Source organism: Teleopsis dalmanni, chromosome X (assembly GCF_002237135.1).
Source record: "Teleopsis dalmanni isolate 2A chromosome X, ASM223713v2, whole genome shotgun sequence".
Lineage (NCBI taxonomy): Eukaryota > Metazoa > Arthropoda > Insecta > Diptera > Diopsidae > Teleopsis > Teleopsis dalmanni.
The window spans coordinates 26185907-26205633 of record NC_051848.1 but is presented as its reverse complement, the minus strand read 5'-3'; the positions used below and the strand labels follow the sequence as shown (position 1 = coordinate 26205633).

Here is a 19727-nt window from a genome sequence, read left to right as displayed (position 1 = left end):
GGTGTAATGTGATCCTACAAGTAATTAACTGCATCTCTTTGCCGTAATACAAATTTATATCAAAATTATGTTAAATACCGATAATAGCAATTTGTTTAAATTTACACTAACCAAATTAGCTTTATCTTGATTATCAATTTCAAATTTAAGACATTTGCTTAGAATTGTTCAGGATTTCAATAATAAATACGTTAATTAATATCTTTATTTTTTCCTTTACTTAGGGATTTCTATTATTTGCTATTAAGACAAAGAACCTAACCTCACCTTGCTGCTGTTTTAGTCACTCAATATAAAATACTCGTAATCGTTTCAATTATTATATATTAGTAAATTACTATTTATAATATATATATGTATATACACACATACACATATATATACATATTTTATGTATTGATTTCCAGTTTCTTATTTCTAGAGATTTCTACGAAACGAAAATGTATGTAATAAAAGTATTCAATTAATGTAATAGATTGCAATACATACATACATATTACAATACACACTTTCTTACTTCTAGATTATTCTAGAACAGAGCAAAATGACTTTTTGTTTGCAAATTATAATCTATACAGAGTTGCATTTATACAGAGTTGTACTGTTTGTCAGGGTAACCACGTATTTGTCCGTTTAAGTATATATCGGTATTTTTTTTTCTTATGGTCCTTAAAATTAAAATATACAAATTTTATTTAAATAGAAACATCCCTCAAACTCTAAAATTTTAGAATTAAATATAGTATCATTTTAGCTAATTAAGAGATCAACATGTCACACAATTTCAAAGGATGGTATTCAGAAATGCGATGAGAATAACTGTGTTTAATATTTAAGTCAATTAAGTATTTTAATCGACAACTGAATGTTACCTTTTAGATTAGCTAATTTGTTGTAAAGTAAAAGTAAATTGATTGTAGGTGTGTGTAACATCTATGGGTGCATCGCCGGGGATATTTTTCCTTTAAAGTTTTAGTTCTTTAATAACTTATAAGAACTCTACTGTAAAACAGTGTAAACTAGAGGCTTTAATGAAAATTGAAAGGTAGGACTTCAAGGAAATCAAGTTAAAATAGAGGCTTTAAGGAAAATTGAAAGGTAAGACTTCAAGGAAATCAAGTTAAGGAAAAACAAAAGCCTATGAGCCTATGAAGAAGACATAGATTAATATGTTTTCCTATTTTGATATGGAAAAGTGTGAAAGAAATAAATTTTTGTAGAATTTTGTGTGAAATATAAAATTAAATTTAATTAAGTATTCAACGTGTGAAAGTCTTTGACAACTGCAATATTTCGCAGCCATGACATTTAAAATGATGCCAGGTATGACCGTACTAACACGTTCCTATATCACACAAATGTGGAAAAAATTATGCGATTGTTTTTGCTTATAGAAGAATTACCATAAGAGAGGTTGTTGATTAAATATGAATGTCAAATGGAATTGATATTCGCTTTCAAAATTATTTGCTTTTCCGACGATTTTAATGGAACATAGCATCGCTTTTACATAGCAATCATATAAGATTCTGTACTCCCGGTAATAAATGAAACGGGGATGAATAAATGAACAAATAAATATTTACATAAGTGCAGTGCAAAAAATAAATAAGAAATTTCAATTTACTTTACCTCAATTTACTTGAACTCGCACACGGTCTGAACGATAAGTACGAACATTTATTTAGAGCAAATCTACAAGTGCAATATCAGCGATTATCAAAGTTGGTAGAATGCATTACTTACTTCTAAATAATTGTGCTTTAATATGATAGCCACATAAAAATAGAACAACTAAATATCAGTCTCAGTAGCTTTCTAGTTTATCATATCGAAAATATTATTATTTTAAAAGATCTTAGATAGAGTGCAGGCATTATAGAAATATACACGCGATACATCTAATCTCAGTTGCATATAATGGTATAGTTCCCGAAATTAAACTGTAAACACGTAATTGTTAATAATCAGAACTTTCCATATTCTAATAATTTTACTACTAATCTTTAATAAACATTTATCATAACCTATTGCATTATAAACACGTGGTAGAGACACAATTTACCTAGTCTATAATCTATTGCCTACTGATTGCAGATTACACACTCTCCATTTTATATCTATCAAACCACATTTTTGTAAATGGCATTATCCTGTATAGTGTCACTAAAATATACTTACCAAAGGATAATAGTTTCAGTTTTTACTATTATAATTATCAAAGCATATTTACCTAACTGTTCTTTGTTAGTAAAAAAATGTTTAACTTTATTGACCTTTATAATGAAAGTTGGCAACTCTATTGCTTCGCGGTATTTTGAAGTTTTCTTTAAGTTCTAAATTCGGACAATTAAAGTCACGCAAAAACAACTTGTAGATTTTCGTGAATAAAAAAGTTATTTTTTTCGTTCGTTATGGAATCGAATCCTTCCATAAGTGGTTCCCTAAGAACCCCTTCTAGAACAAGTGTAGCTGCAAATGAAAATTTGCCGAATTCGTCTGCAATTGCACAATTTTCAGGAGCAGAGTTTTCGAATTTAAGCCAAGCGCATATTTCGCATGAGACGCAAAAACACCCTTTGCCGCTTTCAGGAACACAGATTCATAAATCGGCTACGTGTCTTACCCAGTCAACACGAGACCATTACGTAGCGGAGCTCAAGGTTATTAAAGAACCCATTCGAAATTGCCGTTTTCGATATAAGTCTGAATTTCGTTATACGGAGGGTTCACTACGTAGTGCACATACACAACGTGGTCTTAAATTACATGTAGAAGTGGAGCTACATAATTTTAATGCTCCAGCCATAATACGCTGTAGCGTATTCCAAACAAACATCGAAAGCCCACATTCCCATCAAATGATTGTATGCGGGAATGGGGTAGAATGTGATGTACATGATCAATATGTATCATCTGAACGAGGCTTTAAAGCAATATTTCTATATACGAACATCGTACATGTAGAGAAAAAATATATATTCAACGAGCTTTTGAAGAAAAAATCGAAGCGATTAATTATGGAATTGGGCGGTATAGATTTATCTAAAAAGCAAGTTGAAGAATTACGTAAAGAGTCTGAAAAGGAAGCAAAAGAAATTAACATTAATCAGGTAAGAGTTATAAATATTAATACAGCCATTAAATGAAAATTTTATAAAAATATAAAATTCATGTAATGAACTTTTAGATACGCTTTTGCTTCGAAGCGTTCGCAGCAGATACTTCAAAATCTTGGATGCGCATAGCACCACCAATTTATTCGACAGTAATAAACAATACTAACTCTGCGCAAACTGGTCGTCTGCATATATGTCGCTCAAGCACTGCGTCGGGGTCTGCAAATGGTGGAGAGGAGATACTATTGTTAGTAGAAAAGGTTAAAAAAACTAACATTAAGGTGGTGTTTTATGAAATTAATGATGTTGGCAAAATAGTTTGGGAAGCCTATGCAAGACTACAGACATCCGATGTTCACCATGATTATGCCATAACGTGCCAAATTCCTCCTTATAAAGATGAAAATATCGAAAAACCTGTCGAGGCGTATATTAAACTATTACGTCCGTCGGATAATCGGTGTAGCAGTCCAATCAAATTTTGTTACAAGCCAAATGAAACCATTATCTCACGTAAACGTAAACGTATAAGTAGCGGTACCGGTAGCGGTGCCGGTAGCGGTAGCGTCAACTATTCGCTTAGTTCGTTTGATGTGCATACAACAGCACAAAATCCCTCTCAGTATAATTCAGGGAACAGAGATTTTGATGTGGATATGAATACCGCATTTAATGAAGATGCTTTTATGGAATGTATTGCGATGAACTCTCAGGAACTCAGTAAAACATGTCCACAAAAATAGGAATTGTGATGTTGCTGTGGTTAAAAATTTATGTATGTATTTATCACAAGAGAGGGATGAAGTATAAAGCTATGTTCCTAATAACTAACAGATTGCACAGAAGCACCATGAAATGAAGAGTATAATTTAAATTTGACTTGATTCCTCATCAATTTTATAACAATTTCATTATTTCATTTCATTTCGTTTCATTTCAAATGGATAATTATAAATTTTATTTAATAGTTTTCATTAATTCAAAATATACACATAAATATATAATTATGTAGTAGATATTGTTAAGTTCAGCTCCATTGAAGATATGGAACATTATTCTATTAGTTACTTGTCAAAATAACTACGCTTAGACTGAAGTTTCTTCTGTGAACTCAAAACAGTTTTGTAAAATATTTTATAGTCGTAGTTCTTTGGGCAAAGGGGAGGGAGTTGATATGGATTGGGAACTTTTAAATAGAGTGGGTATTTTTACTGTCATTAGTAATTTAATGAGGATGACAGGGATTTCAATTTAGTTTTTATAATTTCGAAGTATTTATAAATCGTTAATTGAGTAATTGTTATCTAAAGAGGGACTTTTATGGATATATTTTATTAAACTCCATTTGTAGCCTTTCTTGAACTTATTTTTTATAAACATAATTTTTTTATAGTCAATTACTTTTAAAATAAAAGATATAATAAATTAAGAATATATTTTATATATTGTTATAAGTATTTTTAATCACGTATATTACACTTAAATAAAAAAGTCTATGAAAATGTCTCAAATTTTGTACTTAAAAAGAAATTGTGTGTAATAATCGAATATTAAAAAAATATTTAATAAATAAAAAAAGTATTTAAAGGAATTATATATATTTTCCTGATTTCTTGTCCCAAATATTCCAAATATTTCAGCTCTGGTAACGCAATTACTCTAAGACAAATGCAAATGAATCACAAAATGTAAGTAAATTCCGTACTTTAATGTTCATTTACCAAATAGCGTTAAAAAGGATATTACTTCCTTGCGGAGCTGTAATGTGTTTTTAATGGAAACGTTTTATTGAGCTCTACCTAAGGCGCTAATTGCTTCCAAATCAGACAATTTTCAAGTTTATCCTTTGACAAATGTGTGAAATTTGTAAATCCTTTTGGAATTGGGCAATCTGCTAAATGTGTTGCTAGCTTCAGACAGTTGAATTTAAAATTGGATTGGATCAGGTGCTACTTGAGCAGACATTACTCTGATAAGACTTTGGTAAATATTTATAATTGTCGTTCCTTGCCACTTAAGTATAATGTTTCAAGAGTTGGAATAAATGAGACTTTTCATCAACCAACTTCAATCAGATGTGACAATACGGTTTAGTTATCATTATTGATTGTGATTTTATAAAGGAATTTTTTCAGTCTTTCGACATAATTCCACAACAAAATAAAATAAAACTGGAAGTGATTAAAACTCAAAGGCAACGAAACTCAAATGACGTCTCTAATTTGAGTTTGATTAGGTACTCAAAGTTGATTTAATTCTCTAATGTACAATGATACTTTGAAGAGTCTTCGGAGAGCCTGACTTTGAGCAACCTGTAGCTTCAGGATAGTAGAGTCGGCAGCTTTACTATACGCGACACACCTATAAAGTAGTAGGCTGTAGATCAGCTTTCTCTTCTTCTCTCTAAGGATGTTGTGTTTGAAAAGTGGTTGTAAGCATTGCAGTTTTTTTGTGCAACTACTTCTCTTGACTTGTATATGCTTGTGCCAAGTGAACCGCTTATCAAATGTGATTCCTAGGTATTTAATGCTGTCCTCCCAATTAATCGAGATGTCAACAAATCTTACTACTCGCGGTGGAAGTTGCGTGTATTTACGGGTAATAATGAGGGCTTTAGTTGTGTCATTGATAATTTTTATCTTCTATTTCTGGAAGAATTCCAGGATGAGATTAACATGCTCCTGCAGCGTGTTGGTATAATTGTTATTTTTTTATATATTTTTTAAATTTTTTTTGCTGCAAAAATTATCGCATCCAACATTTTTATTAATAATGAGTAAAAACACAGCTTTATGAAAATAAATGACAATCGCAGTTGTAAAAACAGCTGTCCATCACGTCTGACTGTGCGCTGTTGGCAGATATTTACTACTAATAGGGCCATAAGTCACAAAGTGCAAATTGCATTTCCAAATGAAAAAAAATGATATTTTCCTTTGTCATTACTTTTAATTTGATTGAAAGGCATACACGCGCGGGTCTCGTACCACATCATTGCAGATATGTGTGCTTTAACCCGGCATGAGTGCAGCAAATTGTAGGATTTCGCACAAAGACCAACAAGTGTACGCGCAGTTCTGCAGTTCAGACACGCGGCGTATGTGTTGCCTTATTAATTTCACATACCTCGGCGTGCCATCGCCGTGCCGTGCAAGTGCAAGTGCAATCATTTTCAGTAAATATTTTCACAGACAAATGCGCTCATAACAACATAACTCATATGCAGATTCCCCACTGCTCCTTGCAATCATCGACGCGATTGCATAAAGCATTTCCAAGTGGTTTGCAAATAACCCAGACGCTTCATATTCAAGATTTTCATCTTCGCATTAGTTCTACGAATTCTTTCTATTCACTTCTTTTTGGCCATACATTAGGCTTATTGGATTTGCATAATACCTTCTTTCGCTTTAACCCTTTATTCATAACCGTATCTCAATGGTAATTGGAGTTTAATGGTATCACGTTCTTAGGAAATTTTTATTTATTGATTGTCAGCAGGTATTACCAGAAACTGGGGCAACTTATGTTCATTTTAATAAAATTATAAAATTATTAAAAGGATAGGTAGAGCCCTGAAATTATTTACGAAAACTGACAGACTTACCAACACCGCGTTATCGAAGCTCAGAATGGTTACAGACTCTTCGGGGAGGTATGCAGATCTGAGGTCAATTATTGCTTAGTCTGATGAAGTGATAAACAATAATCCAGTCAAGACGTAAAGAGGGGTTTTGAAGATACCTCGCAGTTAATAGAGAATAAAAGCCCTGAAATTATTGACGAAAACTGACAGACTTACCAACACCGCGTTATCGAAGCTCAGAATGGTTACAGACTCTTCGGGGAGGTATGCAGATCTGAGGTCAATTATTGCTTAGTCTGATGAAGTGATAAACAATAATCCAGTCAAGGCGTAAAGAGGGGTTTTGAAGATACCTCGCAGTTAATAGAGAATAAAAGTGCTTAAGTGCACTAACTCAACTAGCCTCAACATATTAATAAAAAAATAAAAATAAATATTTAAAAACAAAATACTAAATAAAATTTATTAAATTTAAAAATTTAATAGAAGTTCGAACTGAAACAGTGTAAGGTTTCATATCCTGAGTTTCATGTAAATGTATTCGACTCTTTACAACTCAAATAGCAGCAGTAATGAGTAATGACTTTACCTGACATATCCATGACAAAACCAAGCTTTGTATTTCATATATATATACCATATTAACATAATTTCTGAATAATTTATAAATGATTTTTACAAACATATAAATATATATAAATATGTACACATATTTGTTAAAATCATTTATAAATTATTCAAAAATTATGTTAATATGGTAGTTAATTATATATACTCAATAGCCGTATAATAACCGTAAACTGATACCAGTAAATTGTTAATGAGGAATTAATGAAGAGAAAAAATTTAATAAAATTTTTGATTAAATATAAAACCTTTTTAAAAAAAATATTTATATATGAGAAAAAAAGTATTATTTACAAAATATAAAAAAGTGACATGTTGTTGTTTATTTTCGTAAGTATTTTTACATTGTCTATCAGAAATCCATTCATATTATCTGGTGCCATTAAAAATTTTAATCCAGTGATATCGATGCATAAATTTTTTTTTGTTTTTTATTTATTTAATTCAAATTCAATATGTATTCTGTCACATTATGACATTTTACAATTTTTTAATAAACACTATTTAAGGCAGAACAATTTACAATTTGGGTAGTTCTCCCTGTGGAGAGCCACTCCTTTCTTTTTAAATTAAAATTTTATTATAATATCTGAAGCGGTTTTTCCTTTTCAGTCTCTTAGAAATTTTTGAAGAGGATATCAAATTCGAAGCAAGCATGTTAGGATGAATTTATATTCGTTTATGATATTTTCTAGCTAACTTTTTTACTTCGTCTTTTACCGGCATTATCCTAAGGTTCTGATAGATTTGAATGTTAGTTACATACAATAGAGCGTTTACCATTTATCGAAATCTTTGAAGAATTTCTATGTTGGATGTTGGGGGTGTTCCCCATAGTTGAATGCCATAGATCCATACTGGTGTTAGCACACTTTTCGAATACTAAACAAAGATCGAATACTAAATTCCGATACAAATTCGGTATAAGTAGTACAAAAATGTATGATATAGTTAACAATATTACGGGAACAACTTCATTATTGTTGATTTGATCGATTCTTTTGAGACTTTTGCGACAGTAACTGATCATCTTTGTCTAAAATCATTTGTAAATAAAAAAACATAAACAAAGTCAAAAATATTCTTTAAAACGAACATTGTGTGTTCGAGAGAGATTCATCAAATTTAAAACCGGTATACCGAAAAGTACAGCCAATCGAATTTTTAATGAAGATTTGTGTAAAAGGTAAGATTCTGTGCGCTTTCTGTGTGTGTCTGAGAAACTTGTCGAAGATGAAACTAGTAAACCGAAAAGTACAACCTATCGAATTTTGAATGAAGATTTGTGTAAAAGATAGGACTCTGTCTTGTTTGTATGTGTCTCCGAGACTTATCCAATAAGAAACTAGTATATCGACAAGCAAAAAGAAGATTAGGCTAAAAAGACAGTCTCTTAGCGCTTTGTGCCACATACTCTGACTGACTAGTAAAAGGATTTGAAAGTTTAATTTTGCAAAGACATGTTAACTGATCTGTTATAAATGTTATAAATGATCTGATAAAATCTAGCAAAAGTCACAATAACTATATAAGCCATAGTGAATTATGAAAAAACATATTGCTTCCAATATGAATCTGAAGTAAAATGAACCTGACAGAAAGTATGCAGTAAAAGTCAAGAGGAAAATTAAAAAAGAGTGAACTACATTTTAAGAATCAATAAAATACTGTCCGTTTCTTGTTTAATTTTATATATATATATATATATATATATATATGTATATATATAAAATATACTGACAAATGTCATTTACAAATAAAATGACAAAGAACTTGGAGCTTTAGCATTGAGAGTTTGTGCATCCTAAGCTGTTTATGGGCAAACACAATTAATCATCGTTTCTAATTTGACAGGCTTAAGTTCGAACCATGGTTCTTGCAGTCCAACATATTTTATACGTACTCTAAACTAATTAAATAAAAATTCGAATATTTCTCAATATCATTGAAGATAAGTACTTGGCAATATTCGAAACAGCGTTTTATGGTTAACCAAATTTGTATAAATTAATTAGAAAAAATTGTTGTTGTTTCGTTACTATTGTTCAAACCCTTCTGTATATATTATGGTTTTGTTTCTCTTTACGGAAATAATCATTGTATTAACTAGTTTTCTAATGCTTTGCAAATAATTATTGAAAGTCATTGCACTTATATACTTTTCTGAAAACCATGAAGTGAAGTACGGGTTTAGTGATGTTTTATGTATCTATTTGTATGTCTGCTTGCTTTTTGGCTTTTTCATTTGTTTGATTGTTTAGTTGTGTTCTATCTGTTCAAACATTTATTTATCTATTATCATTTGTTTGGCTGTAGGCCTGTCCATCTGTGTTCATATACTTACTAACATCTAAGTTTTTTGTTAAATGAAAGCTTGTTTTTTGTGTATAACAATTGCCGAAGTGGAATTTATTTGTGTTATGAAATGTGTTTTAGTATGTAATTTTTTGTGAAAATATTAACAAGTGTGAGAAAAGTTAAAAAATTAATAATAAAATTGAAAGTAATTAATTTTTAACCTGACCATATGTGTGAAGTTTACCTAAGCCATTAAGCCTTTAAATCCATAAATTAATGTTTAAAAACTCAATTGATTAACAATTAAGTATTAAGATTAAAGATATTATAGTTTCTATAAATATATAGATCCTATAATTTCCTTATTATGGCTTTCTTTTATTATATGTATTATATATAAAAATGTTTTTTTTTATCATAGCATTAAAAATGATTAATATATTTATTTTAAGTGACTTAAAAGTGAATTTGAGGCAAGTTGACAATTTATGAGAAGCTAATTTATTTTAATAACATAATACTATCATTAAATTTGTAGATAGATTAAAAAAACTTCAAATGAAAATTTGTGATTTTCTTACATTTTTTTTTAAACAAATAAAGAATTATATTCAAAAAAGATTTATGGCATGCGAGCAATGCGAGCTAAAGTAATATGTTCACTTATTGTTGAATCACAAGAACGCAGCCTGACACCAAGGAGCTGAGAGTGGATGTGAATAAATTTTTATTATTAAAATTTAATTATTAATTAAATTAAATAATTTAACATATTTATTATTATTTGTACATTGCTTATAGCAAAAACATACCGAGGTCATGAAATTCCAAATTTGGATAAATAAGACACCAACTGCTTCTCATAGATACTAAAAAGTAATAACCTATTGAATGCTTGTCATCCTATTGACATTAAAACAAATGTCCTTGCAAATATTCTCTTTCTGTTTAAAAAATGGAGTCTATTTGTTGAGAGACTATTTTTAAATTTAACTCAAAACCTTTAAAAAAGTAATTTCGGTACCTTCTGCAATGTACTATTATTAAATTAATTACATCAAATTATGAAGTGGTTTTACCTAATTGGATTTTTATAATATCCTCCAAAAATAACCTTAATATTTTCCTTTACTCAACCTTATTTCAATGACAATAGGAGTTAAATGATATCACGTCCTTAGGAAATTTTTATTTATTGATTGTTAAAAGATATTGACAATAAAATAAGTGTCCTTGCAAACATTATCTTTCTGTTTAAAAAAACAGATAGTCTCTTATCTGATAAAGGACTATTTTCAAATTTAACTTAAAACCTTTAAGAAAGATATTACGAGTAGAAGTATTGCGTATCATATTAAATTATATGTTTTGTATTACTATTATATTATGTACTATATAGTAAATATAGTAAATCTATATATATAAAAGAAAGATGTGTTATTGTTACACCACTTATAACTCAAGAACGGCTGAACCGATTTAGCTGAAAATTGGCAGGGAGGGAGTTTAAGGCCAGGAGAAGGATATAGGCTGAACCGATTTAGCTGAAAATTGGCAGGGAGGTAGTTTAAGGCCAGGAGAAGGACATAGGATACCTGTTTATCCCGTTCACGACAAAGTAGGTTTTGAAATTATCAAATTTTTGATATAAGAAAATATTTTATTAAAATTTAACAGATAGAAATATAACTTAGTTAATGTGTTTTTAAAAGTTGTATTAGATCAATATAAGTTTGTGTTGCAATAAATATCGTTTTTAATCAATAAAACTACCTGGTTGTTGCAAACTCAACAAAATAAATAATTAACAATTATAATGTATGGTATGGTTGAAAATTTGAGTTTTTAGTTTTTTAATAATGCCGCGACCAAGACGATCGAATCTTTCCCGACAAAGCCGTAATGCAAGAAGAATACGAAATACTGCAAATTTAAGGACTGAAGGTCGAGCGAACAACAGAGGTCAACAAATAGATAATTTGCGATGTGTACTAAAATACACAAATAAATTATGAATGATTAATGTAGGTATTTTTTTTTTTTTGTATTTTTTCCAATTAAAAAAAAACTGCTTATTTATTGCCTTTAAGGCGGAACAGAGTTCGCCGGGTCATCTACTAGTTTTATATAATTACAAATTTTAATATCCTGAGACAGAGTTCTATATCGAATAAAAAAAAGGAGTTAGAATAAAGAAGACTCAGTCCAAATAGTCAATGGTTAACTGGTTTCTTCTAAATATTCATTTTAATATAGATCATCATCCGTGACTATGCAGTCCATGTGGAACCTAACCCTGTTTAAGAAAAGTCTTCCATTCTTCTCTGTTTTTTGCTTTTGTTTTCCAATTTCTTACGTTCATTTCTTCTAAGTCCTGATACATATTGTCTCTCCATCGTTTTATTGGTCATAACAAACAAAACCTTAGATTATAGTGAGAAAACTTTTAAATCAAATAAAGTGAATTCTTAATAAAGTGAATTCTTCGGCTGAAATATTTAGTCTAAGATTTTTTTTTATCCAAAACTTTAATTTTTAATCAAGTGAGTTTTTAGTCTAAATAGGTAAATGAAAAATAAAGTAATGGTAAGAATATTTTAGAATCAAAGAATTCAATGCTCAACCAAGTGATTTCTTCGGTTAATATACCATGAAAATCCTTTGGCATAATTGTCCGTATAAGATATTTTTCAGTACTTATTTCACATAAATCTAGTGAGATATTTTTCTTTAAAATAATTCATTCTACTTATACTTTTAGTTAAAAATTTAGAAACCTTGTTTCAAAGTGCCAGAACATAAATAATTTACTTAAGAATATTCCGTAAGAATTTCCATAAAATGTCCTTAAAATATAAATTCGAAAGTATTTGAGAGCATTTTTTTTTTTTTTGAGTATGCGGATGTGGCGTGAATTTAAATCTGATATAATCTAGGCATGCATATTTTTATACTTAATAGATTGAAATTTCTAAGGTGTGAAAATAAACTAAACTGAAAACAAAAAAAAATATAGGGCTTTTTTCGACATAAGTGCAGAAAAAAAAAGAGCTGTTGAAATCAAATTGAGGTGAAGAAATCTGTTGAAAGAAGTTGCGGCTTGAACTAAGAAACAATAGGGCAATGCATTGAAAGATATTCCTTAAGGACACTTCCGTGCTGCTGTTGAGAATAAAAGTAGGAAAATGAAAGTATATAAATAATTGAATTTTGGGAAAAGGTAAAATGAAATTTTTGGTTTTTGTTCTTATTTTTTTGTTTGAATTTCTTCGACAAAAAGTTTTTCAGGAGCAACAATAAAAAGTTTTTTGTGTGGAAAGTTGCGTGAAAAAGTGATTTACTGAATTCTTCACAAAAAATAGTTAGGAATATGGAGGCTAATGTTTAGCATTCGTAACTCTATATATTGTTTGGATGTTAGCTGAAATTTCAACTGAAAATATTTGCATTTTAACCGTTATCTTATTTAGAACTTGAAGGTTATATCTCAATAATAAATAAGCAAATTACCTTGAGAAAATTTTTGAGAAATGATTTATTGAGATTACGCAAATTATTTCGATTATTAAGACAAAGATACTTCAATTTATGGTTATGAATCTTTATACTACTTTTTTTGTAAGTGTTAAATGCTAATAATTTGATTTTATTGTGGAAGTCATTTATTATCTGTCTTATACCAGATTGTTTTAACACCTAGGTCAAAATACCTACTTTGAATACTTGATTCCTTTTTTAAAAGTTAGAAGGGTTCGCATAGAAACGAAAAGATAAAACACGATTAGTCATCGCTTCTAATTTGACAGGCACGAGTCTAGCACTTGCAGTCCAAACAAATTATATACAAAAAAAAAAATCGAATATCTTGAAAGACCACTGATGATGGGCATTTGGCAATACTCGAAACAACAGTATGGTCAACCAAAAATTCAATTAATTAAAAAATATAAAAAAGAATTTTTGTTGTTGTAGTTTCACTACTATTCGAAAAAAGTCTCTTCATGAAATATAATAAGTTTCTATTAAATATAATAGTCACTTTCGTCTGAATAAATTGACGTTAAATTGCAATTTATAATCATAAAAAAATTTAGTAATTATTTACTATCGTATAATTCTTGTTTTTCTCTACTTTTTTTTATAAAATTAAATAAATTTTCTAGAAAATTTTTGATATTTCAGTAAAATCGAAATAATTTCTGATTATCACTTCACCGAAGTGTATAACCAAAATGTGTAAACCTGACATCAAATTATCGTGTGATTTTCACAAATTTGGTTCACTGTTTATTCAGAGGCCTTAAGTGGCAAATGCGGGCTCATGTAGTTTGATTTACCGCAATGCTGCTAATTCAATTGCCAAAATGAGTTGAAAGTTACAAATCATGTGTCAGACATCCGATGATTTTCGCGGTTTCCCCGTAAAACTGTTGATTGTCAAATATTGAAAGGCCTGAAGTCCAAAATAGTTTCGCAAATGCAATTCGATATGTTGAATTCTGAATTGTGACAAATGTTACGTGTAGACCATTCATGGAGTTTGAATCGATTTCAGTGAAGTTGCAAAAATCAAAGGAATTCCACATATGATTGAAGATGTTTTGTGTACATAAAAATTAAAAACTTACTATATTAAAACTCGAATAAAAAATAATTGAATTATTAAGAAAAAAAATTTTGTGTAATATATTTAGTATAAAATCGTTTTCGAAGGGGTTTATTAATACTGTATGGGAACATTAGATTAAGAACATAAATCTTGAAAGCTAGATTCGAATAGAAGAAGAAAGATTTCAAAAAGTAGTGAACTACAACAACAAAAATTCTTTTCATATTATTTTAATTATTTGAATTTTTGGCTGACCATACAACTATTTCGAGTATTGCTAAATACCCATAAGCAGTGGTAGAAATAATTCTTTTATTTAATTATTTACGAATAAATAAATAACTTATACAAGCGACTATATCTTTTTTATCTGAAATTATTTTTCATTGATTCAAATCACAAAAATTTGTGGAAATAATAAAAATTTTAGATTTCATAAATACTTTTGAAATAACAGCAATAAAGAAGTATTAAAAAATTAATTTGTAAGAATAATTTCTCTACAATAAGAATGAAAAAATACAATAAGCATATATGTAATTCCTTTCACACAACTACTAAATTTTTTAAACTTAAAAAAAAAATTTTGCAATAAAAAAAACTTTCTTAAAAGAATAGAATATTCACATATAGAGAATTAATAGGATTTTACTTTCACTTCGGCTTTTTTTTTATATTTTTACTAAAAGAAATAGTAACTAAACTTTACTATTAAAACCAAAATGTATGTATAGACTATACACAAATATACAGAGTGTTTCATAAGAAAAATGCATTAACGTCTCACATTGATCCAAGAACTAAAAAAATTCGATTGGAGAGAATAAAAATGGTAAATACAGGGTGCCAAAAATAAACATTTAATAACTTGACATTGATTCATCAAATATCTTATTCTGTATATAAGCTTATATCAATTATTATAGTTAAAGTACATTAAGTGTTATTTAATTTAATAACTGATAAGGCGTTGTGCTTAAATTTGTAAAATTTTATGTTAATTCAAGATTAAATTTTTTAGATAATATTTAATAAGAAAAAATTTTACTAATTTAATTATTTTAACATTGATTTTTTTTTTTTGACTTTTTACAAAGAAAAGCAAATAGAAGGTTTCGAACAGTAATGAAAAAAGAACAACAAAAAATTTTTAAATAATTTATTGAAATCTGTTTCGAATGTTGCCAAGTACTCATCATCAGTGATATTAGTAAATACTAGAATTTTTATTTAACTAATTTATAATCGATGTATAATTTGATGCACTGCAAGTGCATTCATTTTAATTAATTTTATTCAGTTAATAATAATAACATTTCTTGTGAAATTGTTTTATTGTCGTCTATCATATAATCGTTCACAGAAGTACTCTAATTACTGATTTCTTTGAACACAAACCCAGAAATTTGATGAAGCGGACCAAAAGGTAGATCTTGATTGTACCCCTCGTTCGAGAAACACAATAAATATTCCAGTCATTCCATTTGCCAGATGACTGTGAATATCCATTAGTATAGTCCCAGTTGTAGCTAAGCCTCTACACAACGGCAAGGTGCCTACCGCGTAGATATATATATTGTGACTAAGTATCTCAGTATATATTGCAGAAACTAATTTTGTTTTAGATCTTGGTTGTACCTCTCGTTCGAGAAACACAATAAATATTCCAGTCATTCCAGTTGCCAGATGACTGTGAATATCCATTAGTATAATCTGAGTTATAGCTAAGCCCCTACACAACGGCAAGGTGCCTACCGCGTAGATATATATATTTTGACTAAGTATCTCAGTAAATATTGAAAAAACTAATTTTCTTTTAGATCTTGGTTGTACCCCTCGTTCAAGAAACACAATAAATATTCCAGTCGTTCCAGTTGCCAGATGACTGTGAATATCCATTAGTATAGTCCGAGTTGTAGCTAAGCCCCTACACCACGGCAAGGTGCCTACCGCGTAGATATATATATTTTGACTAAGTATCTCAGTAAATATTGAAAAAACTAATTTTCTTTTTTCTGTTACTTGCACCAAGGAATCTCTCTTATTCTGTTAAGCTATTCTGTTAAGTTACACCCTATATAAAAGTTTATGTTTTATGGACTTCAATAAAATTAATACATTTGAAAGTAGCGAAAACATATGTTTTTAACATAATACATTTTTTCTTCATTTTATAACAAAAAATAAAAGGACAAAAGCACATGTATTATCATACTTAAAGGATTTTCTTTAAAAGGCACGAGAATATATCCTGTGAATAAAAAATCTGTTTTATCTTGTATTTAAATCTATTCGAGTTTTATTTGCTTTTTTTTTCTCTTATTTAATGAAATCTGTTTGGAAGGAAATCCTTAAAATCTTGCTTTGGTTTTATTGTTACAAATGTAGTTCTTCTTCTTCTAGTCAATCAATAAATTTAAGACTTTCTATTCTATTTAACACTTTTGTTGCCATAAAATGAAGGTCAAGAAGACAACAGAGGACAGAGAAAAACTAATTCACTCATGTTTCTTTTCATCGTACATCTTTACATCTAAACATGAACACAGATACACATATACACGTACAAATGGATTGGAAGATATGTGCTGGGAAATAGATGATTAAATACATAAACTTGAATATGTTAACAAAGAGAAAGTAATCAAAACTTTCTTACTTTCGAAACTAAAACATTGGTGTTTATGTTTTAAATATGGTCTTAGGGCAACATGTGCAGGGCAATGAGTACATCGCATACCCCATAAGATACAGTACACAATATAAAGAGGAATGTAGATGCAAACATCTGTATGAAGTGAGAGGCGAGTGTATGGATGTGTGAATTTAACGTTAAGTGCTTTCCATAAAGTAAAAAGTTTCTGATTATTTAAGTATCAATTTAGGAAATTTTATTATAAGTAAATATTTATTTTAATGTTAATAAATCAGACTATTGTATATTACCTGCGGGCTTAATAAATCATCTTTAATTACATATAATAATATAATACATATAGTTGTAAAAGCACTTTACCATTTACAAACTTTTAATTTAAATAATTGATAACAACAATGAAGTAGTTTTAGCTAATTAAAGAAAAGCAATATGCATATGCTTTAATTTTAAATAAATAAACTGCAAATATTATAAACTAGTAGAAATTTTAAAGAAAAAATTACTGACAAAATCTTAAAAAACAGAGATGTTGAGAATAACTGAACTACTTATGGCAGTAAAGAATATTTTTCTGCAATAATTGCTTAAGTTTTCCACTAACAATTAGCTCTAATTGTTAATTACTATTAATAATTATTAGTTATCCATTTTTTATTTTATAAGAATTCAAATAAATTAACTACACAAGATTTTTTATTACCTTAATTTAAACTAACATCAAGAAGACTTATTGATATATATGTATGTATGCAACCTTCTTCAATTTTTATTAAAAATTCTTCTTATTGTTGAGTCTTTTCCGAGTTAGTGCATCTGGGCACTTTTACTCTCTGATCGCGGAGGGGAATTCTGCAGAGTCCCACTCATCTCACTGAATAATTTGTGTATTCCTCATAAGCTTCGTGATTATTCAATGAATGTATGTCCTGTGACAAAAAATTTATCCTGGAACACTGACAATGGATATTTTGTGGTACACAGAACAGCTGTAGGATTATTTTAATTTTGGATTTCTTCAAAGAAGACCCTTTGAATTTTTTTCTTGAAGTATAAGAAACAACACACGGTTAATGTAAATTTATAATTGATTTCGTGCTTCATTATGTACCGAAGCACCTATGTAAGATCTGAGTTTTTTAGTGGATCTCCGCTTCTATTATTGCGAGTTGCTTTACCTAAATTCTGCCATCATTTATGATATTTAGTAGAGAAAATAGTTGGGTTGGTGTCGAAGAATATAAATCAGGTCTTGAAATCATTTTGATCAGGGCTGTCCAGACCAGATAAGCTCGCGCGCCAAAAGAAATCAGTGAATAGGTTGAAGGCCCACAGGAATAAACACATACGTTCATAATTTTTGCGGAGAAAAATAAAAATAAGACTATAATGTTAAATATACTTTTATTAATTCTTCATTAATTTATCTCTTACAATTCTATCAACAACGACGTTATTAATATTTGTTGTAATGTATTTATAGCGAGGTTTCGAAAAGTAGTCAACTACAACAACAAAAATTCTTTTTATATTATTTTAGTTAAATGATGAATTGCAAAAAAAAAATAAAACAAACATAAAAAAATAAAACAAAATATAACTAATTAAAATGAAATATAATAACATAAAAATAAATAAAATATCACACAAAAATTTAAATAAAATAAAATAAAATAACAAACAAAAATTGAATATAAAATATAATATAATAAAATTACACAGAACAAATTGAAATAAAAAAAAAAGAAAAAGAAAAATAAAATAAAAACACAATAAACTTAAAACAAAATAAATTAACAAAGCTAAGTAAAATTAAAATAAAAGAAAATCTAATAAAGTTTAATAAAATGACATAGAGCAAAATAAAATAAAAGGCCACAAAATAAAATGAAAACGAAATACAGCAAATTTAAAATAAAATAAATTCATATTAAAAATAACATAAAATAAAAGATTAACTAAAACAAAATAAAGTAAAGTAAAACAATATAAAGTAAAATAAAATTTGTTTAAAATAAAATAATATAAATATAAAGATAAAATTAAATTGAATTAAATAATAATAAGTAAATAAATGCTAGCCGAGAAAACTTAAGATTAGATGGCCCAAGCGAGTAAATAATGAAGCTCTCTGGAGCCGGACAAATGGCTCTGGTTGAGATTAAGCGCCGTAAATGGTTTTGGATTGGGCACACGCTTCGAAAATCTGTAAACTACAATGCGAAACATGAACTTCGTTGGAACCATGTATGATGTCGACGCTCAGGCTCCAGCCTATACCTGGCGCAGAGCCATTGACGCTGAGCTTAACGCCGCAACAACAGATATAGATCTGTTGTAGAGACGGAAAGGACTACAGTATGTAAGTAAGTAAATAAAATAGGACAAAATGAAATAAATTGAAAAATATAATAGAATGAGACAAAATGAATTAAAATAATATAAGATAAAATTAGATAAATAAGATTAAATAAAATAAGTTATTATAAAATTAATGAAAATAAAATGATATCAAATTGAATAAAATAAAAATTTGTACAATAAAATAAAAAATTAAATAAAATAAAATAAGGTGAATATCAGAATGGTTACAGGCTCTTCGGGGAGGTATACAGATCTGAGGTTAGTTATTGCTTAGTCTGTTGAAGTGATGAACAACAAACTAGTCAAGACGTAGATAGGGGTTATAAAGAAAGCTCGCAATTAATAGAGAGTAAAAATGTTTAAGTGCACTGACTCAACTAGCCTCAACATAATAATAATAAAACTAAGAATAAGAAAAAAAAATAAAAATAAAATAATATGAACTAAAACTAAGAATAAGAGAAGAGA

General features: G+C 28.7%; 1 protein-coding gene across 1 annotated transcript; it reads left to right on the top strand.

Annotated features, from left to right (window-relative positions):
- The first annotated feature begins 2414 nt into the window (after positions 1 to 2414).
- On the top strand, positions 2415 to 4004 carry LOC119688266 (nuclear factor NF-kappa-B p110 subunit-like). The gene is made up of 2 exons (XM_038102947.1): positions 2415 to 3113; positions 3191 to 4004. Exons 1-2 carry the CDS (start codon positions 2415 to 2417, stop codon positions 3860 to 3862), a joined length of 1371 nt encoding a protein of 456 aa, XP_037958875.1. The 3' UTR covers positions 3863 to 4004.
- Positions 4005 to 19727: the final 15723 nt, after the last annotated feature.